Source organism: Salmo trutta, chromosome 23, assembly GCF_901001165.1.
Source record: "Salmo trutta chromosome 23, fSalTru1.1, whole genome shotgun sequence".
Classification (NCBI taxonomy): Eukaryota; Metazoa; Chordata; class Actinopteri; order Salmoniformes; family Salmonidae; genus Salmo; species Salmo trutta.
In genome coordinates this window covers 26,094,649-26,101,353 of record NC_042979.1, presented here as the reverse complement: position 1 = coordinate 26,101,353, position 6,705 = coordinate 26,094,649, and the positions used below count along the sequence as shown (strand labels likewise).

Below are 6,705 nucleotides of genomic sequence, written 5' to 3'. Positions count from 1 at the left end.
CCAAATGGTCAAGACTATCTAACCTATTCTTATTGCCAGGTCTGTTTTCCCTATGAGCCACTGCATGTGCTTCTTCAACTATTTTGTTTAAAATGTATTTAGAGGCAATATTTAGAGACCTGTGAGCTAGGGTCTCTTTTTAAAGGGAGCCCTATAATAAAAACAGCTATAAAACACAAAGAGTTCTAAAATTATTCCACAAGACACCAGTGCCCAAAATGATAGCCTAAATTGCAATGCCTGAAAGTTGATGGCCTATTTTTTATTTGGATAGGCCTAAATTAACCTCTACGGTCTAAATGTGTCCCCCTGCCGGACGATTGAGCTAACGTAGACTAATGTGATTAGCATGAGGTAACCTTTTGGCAGGTATCTGGCTCCATAATGGTGAACTATGACTGGCTGGTAAAAGTGGAGTGACTTAGAGGTACCACTACAATGAGAAATAAGGGGTGTTGGGCAAATACAATAAACTACTAGAAAAGGTGTGCTGAAACTGCATAATCAGAACTGGCCACTGTGGGTAGGGGGTAATGCAATGTTACTGAAGAGAGACTTCTGAAAGGATAATAAAACATTGTAAGGCAAGTTTGACCATGCATTATAGATGCATTATACCTGCAATCTGTAAGTAAAGTGTAACCAAACTTTCATCTCATCTTATTGTTGGCGTGGTGTTACATGAAACTTAATCAATATAGTCAAGTACATTAATATTTTTTTTCCACAATGAGATGAAAACGTAGTTAAGATGGATGACTGTTACTATAGTTAAACTAAGAACCCAGCAGAAGAACTGAAGCTGTAATCATCACCATGGCTTTCATGCTATGTGGAGCACTGTGAGAGCCAGGATATGCAGTAAATCATCACACATGGTATTTAACGTTTTACATGTTGATGATACATTGGATATAAACCAGGCATATTAAATCCTCTTACTGGATGGGGATTGTGTAATTTAAAAGAAACTATCTACTGCTCATATAAAATATAGAAAAATTACCGATACACAAAACCCTGACCAATGCATCGCCCACAACCTTGCCTATTTGGGATAATATTATAATGATCAGTTTATCTTAGCCAAACTAGTCCTAATCTAGTATGTTACTCTACTATGCATGCATAAGGCTCATCCACAAACAGGCTATTTTCCAATGGGTTATACAGTATTTGCATGAAAAGCTCTACATCTATGAATCTATGAGCTATTTTCTCAATATGTGCCAGCTGGCAAGAGTGCTTTTAGAGAAGTGTTCAGGGCTGTATGACACAGCCCTCTATAAAACTCTGTGGAGTCCACAATGAAACTGATTACACAACTTATAAGATCTTTCTGACAACTGATGATGTAAAAAGGGCTTCATAAAAAATACATTTGATTAGATTTTGATTTGATGGCACATGTCAATCAACAGTGGGGCCCCTTAGCTTGGGCCCTCTGATGCTTATGTCCAACTCTTATTATGCTTGAAATGTTAGCCAGAATGTACAGAACCATATACATAATACATCAATATCATACATAATTGATCCAAAATATAAGTACTATATAGTAAAAGTAAGATCTTTATGTTGAGGGGCCACATATGGTAAACAATTCATGCATACAGTGCAAAATTAGCTGGGGGATATTTTAGTATTGCTTTCAATAAAAACAGAAAAACATTGCCCTTATCGCTATGCAGGAACTCAACACAGAATAATTGCCCATAGACGTTTTTTTAAATACTCTTCTCAATGGTTGATAAGACTCAGTTTTCGGTGGTGAGAATGAATGTCATTACAAAAGATAATATATGTCTAAAATAAAGTAAATGTATGAAGCGTTGAGCTAGACCCGAACAATGGTGTTTAATGTATTTTCCTTGGTCGTCTGTTGTCGTTGCATATTCTTGGTGCACCCTAGCAAACAACTCTTGAATTTGCTCAGAACCATTATGATGACAAATGTTATAATATGTTCCTCACTGCCATCATGGGGTCAAGTATTGAACTGCATTAACATCAAACCTCAGGACATCTATGAACAAGGCAAAGCTGAAAACAAACAGGTGATCAGTAACAATCATGTAACAATATCACTGTGTTGTTATGTAACTATGTAACAATGTAACAATACATGGGAGGCAGAGGTTCAAGTACATGGGAGCACTCACTATCTCACAGAAGAAAAGCATCAAAATAAATACACAAACTCAAATGCAGTCCCTGATTTAAATAGGGTTAGATGCTAGGTGGACTTCCTTAAACAACCACAACATTTGGAAGAGGGCTTATACATGCTGGAATAGCTTAAATTAAACTTAGAATAGAAAATGCAATTCACATCTTATCTTTATTAAATAAAAGCAAATCAGCACCAATTCATCAAATAGCAGTCCATTAGGCTGCAGTGTGATTGAGACTGCAGTGGTTCCTATCGCTCCTTATGCTCAGTGTTTCCCAATGGGGGCACTGACTCGAGGGCTCTGCCCCCCCACCACCTGATCCAAGGACCACAACATTGCCGGGAGGCTGCTTCTGATGGGCCTCAGCTCAGGCAGACGGGAAACCCAGAACGGCTTGTTTTCCCCAGTCCCACATACTGGGTCCCCAATGGCCACTCCTGGCACCAGCTCAATGGTATCCAGATCGAGGCCAGTGGAGAGCGGAGTGTAGCCCACAGTCGAGCCCCTTGGCTGGGTACCGTCTCGGAGCACGTGCCTCTGTAGCTGGACACCATGGTGGAGACTCTTCTTCCGGGTCTTGCTGGGTAAAGCCTGGTGGGTGTGGGCAGTCAGGGGGATGATGGTGGCTCGGTGTGCCATGCTGTGATGGTCCTGATTGGGCCGAAGGGGGGCGCTGTTTTGGGGCCCTGTTCTCTCCTTTGAGTGGTGTGAGGGGCGAGGCTCCAGGACCTCCACCTCGGGCCAGACATGGTGTTGTGGTAGTCTAGCGGGGTCCAGTCTCCTAGTGACTGGGACCTCTCGTGGTCTATGCCCCCGAAGTTGGGGTACAGAGAGGCTCTGGTACTGCTGGGTTGGTCCACTAGGGGTGAATAAGGCTTTGTAGGTCTTCAGAGGTGGTGGTAGGGCCTTGTGTACACCTGGTTGGGTCTGAGACTGTCTCCTCCTCTGGGCTTTATAGGTGGCTACAGTGAGGTAAGGTGAGGGTTGGACTTCCTCTGGTCCTATCTTCTCTGTCTTGTCTAGCTTCTCAGGTTCAGTTAAATCCACTATTCTTTTTTTTGCTAGAACTGTTCTCTCTCTGTCTGGAGGCTCTGGCTTTGTAGGTGACTGGAGCTTGCTGTCCTGTCTACTGAGAGGCTGGGGCTTGTTGTCATGTCTACTGGGAGACTGGGGTTTGCTGTCCTGTCTACTGGGAGACTGGGGTTTGCTGTCCTGTCTACTTGGAGACTGGTGCTTGCTCTGTGTATCTGAGTCCCATGGATCAACAGACTCTGCCAGGTGCAAATCCAGCAACTTCTGCAGAGACACAAAACCACATCAGGTATCAGTGTGTATCATCAGGTATCATGCATGTGACGGTGCAAGCATGCTTGTGACATACATATGTGTGTTTATGCATGTGTGTATTGTTACCTGCAAAAGAGGTGTGTGTGAGCTCACACTGGTGTACCGGACAGGAACACAGCCCTCGGCCCATGAGTCGCTCTTACAGGGTTCAGGCTCTGTGTCCTCCCCCCACAAGGTGGCACTCTCTGGCCCCTCACCCTCATCCCTCGCCAGGAACAACCAGTCAGACATCTGCACCAGGCTTTCATAGGCCCAGGTCGCTGTGAACGGCACCAGCTGGACAGACAGACAGAGACAGAGACAGAAGGAGAGAGAGAGAGAGAATCATTTGTTTGAGATGTCAGGCACATGTGTGGGTGTTTTGACTGGTTAGGGGTTAGGGGTATAGAAAGGTCCTTCCAAATGACACCCTATTCCATAAAAAATGTTAAAGAAAAAATACTTTTAAATCACCAGGAATTTAGCAAAAAATGTGTTCAGCAAATCTGTTCCCGAGTATTCCCACAAATAAAACATACAGGTTACTGCCAAGAAAATGGAAACACTTGAAAAATAAGGGATACAAAGTATATTGAAAGTGGGTGCATCCACACAGGTGTGGTTTCTGAGTTAATTAAGCAGTTAACATCCCATCATGCTTAGGGTCATTTATAAAAATTGGTTTGATGATCATAAAAACTATATAAACCATATGCCATGGCCGTCTCCATCATCAGATCTCAACCCAATTGAACACTTGGGTTGACACACATTCTGGGGCAGTGCCTGAGACAGCGTTTTTTCCACCACCATCAACAAAACACCAAATTATTGAAGAATGGTGTCGCACCCCTCCGATAGAGTTCCAGCCACTTGAAGAATCTATGCCAAGGTATAATTTTTATTTAACTAGGCAAGTCAGTTAAGAACAAATCCTTATTTACAATGACAGCCTAGGAACAGTGGGTTAACTGCCTTGTTCAGGAGCAGAACGACAGATTTTTACCTTGGCAACTCGGGATTTGATCATTGAAGCTATTGAAGCTGTTCTGGCTCATGGTTGCCAAACACCCTATTAAGACACTTTATGTTGGTTTTTCCTTTATTTGGCAGTTACCTTTATATGATCGTGTCTTAATGTAATCAAGGTATGAAATTATTGATATTTTCAAATACTGTACAATCTCTTTTTGGGCTTAGTTCTGGTCAATTTGCAGTGTACAAATTGTTACAATTATGTTCTGGCTACCCGACCATTTGCTCCGACAAAATCTTCCCGCGGCTGAATCTAGTTGCCTACACCTGCCCCAAATAGAGCGCCACTGTCTGTGACAGCTACACACCTGTTTTTGCAGGTACAGCTGATAGCACCTGTCCATCACCACAGCCTCCAGCTCTCCCATGATCTCCGCCACCACCTCCTCCCCGTTGTCCTGTGTTGTCATGGTGACCCAGGCGGCTTCCGTGAGGCGACCTGGGACAATGTCCACTGTCTCCACATTCTGGACCGAGGCAGGGCGAGGAAGAGCAGGTGCCAGAACCAAGCTGGCAGCACGACTCTTGTCACGAGATTTGGCCGCTGAGCGTGACATGATTCCGAGGAGATGTTTTCTGCAGATGAATATTGATATTTATCAATTTGATACATACCGGTAGGTTATTGACTGAGGGTTCTGAATTCTTTATCATGAATTTGATAGTGGCACAATGACATAGATTTGTAATAATCCACCCTGGGAGGAAACGGTTTGAGATTCTTTAAAAAGCACTATATACGTTGAATGAATTAGAATTACAATAACAATAATTATTATTATTATTGATTTCATCGAGATTGTTTATGTTGTGAGTGGTATCCTCCTATGAGCATTGAAGCATTCACAATATGGCTGTATGCCGACACAACTGTGTCAATGGTGAATGTCTTCTTGAGAAATAGCGAAAACAATTAAACATGCATGATGTGCCAGTGTCACAAAATAATTTGAACAATGCTCACCTCAAGAAAGTTCCATAAAATGCTTAGTTCTAGAACCCCATACTCAATGATTTTCTGTCTTGCCTCGTCAACATTGTTTCCTTCATGTCCCTGGCGCGTGCGGTTGCTGAGCAACAGGCGTCTTCAATCGACGTAGCAACTAATAAGCACAGGCTCCAAAATTATTTTTCTCAGAGCAATAATAATGATAATGTTTTCTACTTTTATAACGCTATTCATTACATAAATAATTTGAATGCGGTTTAAACATAACCAAAAAAAAACAAGCAATTTTTAAAACAACATTCATCAGATGGAAGGTCATGAGAGGGTCAGGAAAGTTCATGGCTTGAGTGGTCATGCAAGCAAAGATGGTCTCTGAAACAAGCCAGGGGCAGGCAAGGAGCAAGGTGTCATCAAGGTCTCTAGCTGTCCTTGCCATCTGTGTGGCTTCTCCATAGTAGGACTCAGATGGAGTTAGAGCTCAGCAGCTTTTGAGGGATGATAAACGCCCAAATATTGGCCTAGGCAACAGTACCACCGTGTGGCTTTCGCCTACCATTGAACGTCTGACTGACATCATGTGATTCTTACATCTGCGTGACGCCTGTGCGTTAATAAAATGATGCTGTCTCCTACCACTGACCGTGTAACTAAAATGTTGTCAAACCAACGCCTTACTAAAGTCTGTGTGACGCCTGCATGTTAAAAGTCATAAGGTGAATAGTTTATATTAATTACATCTCAACCATAAATGCTAGAACATTTTTGTTTTTCCCGTGCAAGCCAACATTCCGATGTAGCCACATCGCGCTATAGTGTCGCCTACACTTTGTGTATTTCCAGTTATAATGTCCTAGAAAAGATTATGTGCAATCTATAGGTAATCTGGTTTTCCCCCAACACCTCATGGGATTGTACATTATCTTATCTCGCTGTATACAGATCTAAACATTGTTAGCTACTTACAGACTGTTGTTGCCAGTTCCCAGTACATCAGACAACCAATAGGAGCAGTCTAACAGACAAATTCATAGGATTTCCCAGTGTCCGTGCTATCTGGGATCCTTGGGTGTCTGTACTTCAATGTAATGTAAAATTATTATGGGTTAAATTTAGTTTGGGGTAAGGTTATGGTTAGAGTTTAGGGTTAAGGGTAGGGATGTCTCAAGTAATTCGGAAAGCAGTGACCGTCCATAGAGTGAGAGACGGGCACGGTATTTGAGA

At 42.5% G+C, this 6,705-nt stretch overlaps 1 protein-coding gene across 4 annotated transcripts; it reads right to left on the bottom strand.

The window, feature by feature from the left end:
- Positions 1 to 1,551: 1,551 nt before the first annotated feature.
- LOC115159674 (uncharacterized protein C2orf81 homolog) lies at positions 1,552 to 6,485 on the bottom strand. Of its 4 annotated transcripts, none has more exons than XM_029709625.1 (5): positions 6,448 to 6,463; positions 5,500 to 5,638; positions 4,844 to 5,111; positions 3,588 to 3,797; positions 1,552 to 3,470 (listed from the first exon to the last, which is right to left on the bottom strand). In XM_029709625.1, exons 3-5 carry the CDS (start codon positions 5,090 to 5,092, stop codon positions 2,439 to 2,441), a joined length of 1,491 nt encoding a protein of 496 aa, XP_029565485.1. In that variant the 5' UTR covers positions 5,093 to 5,111; positions 5,500 to 5,638; positions 6,448 to 6,463; the 3' UTR covers positions 1,552 to 2,438. The 4 variants fall into 4 exon arrangements, with proteins under 4 accessions (XP_029565485.1, XP_029565487.1, XP_029565486.1 ...); XM_029709627.1 differs by having other exon boundaries at positions 1,552 to 3,467; XM_029709626.1 differs by lacking the exons at positions 5,500 to 5,638; positions 6,448 to 6,463 and having other exon boundaries at positions 4,844 to 5,175.
- Positions 6,486 to 6,705: the final 220 nt, after the last annotated feature.

What these genes read in the sequence shown, in the direction of transcription:
- LOC115159674 (XM_029709625.1), bottom strand. Translation starts at nt 5,092, where the DNA reads ATGTCACGCTCAGCGGCCAAATCTCGTGACAAGAGTCGTGCTGCCAGC. An exon ending in AGCTGTACCTGCAAAAACAG is followed by an intron (nt 3,798 to 4,843) that starts GTGTGTAGCTGT and finishes CTGTCTGTCCAG; the next exon opens with CTGGTGCCGTTCACAGCGAC. An exon ending in CACACACACCTCTTTTGCAG is followed by an intron (nt 3,471 to 3,587) that starts GTAACAATACAC and finishes GTGTCTCTGCAG; the next exon opens with AAGTTGCTGGATTTGCACCT.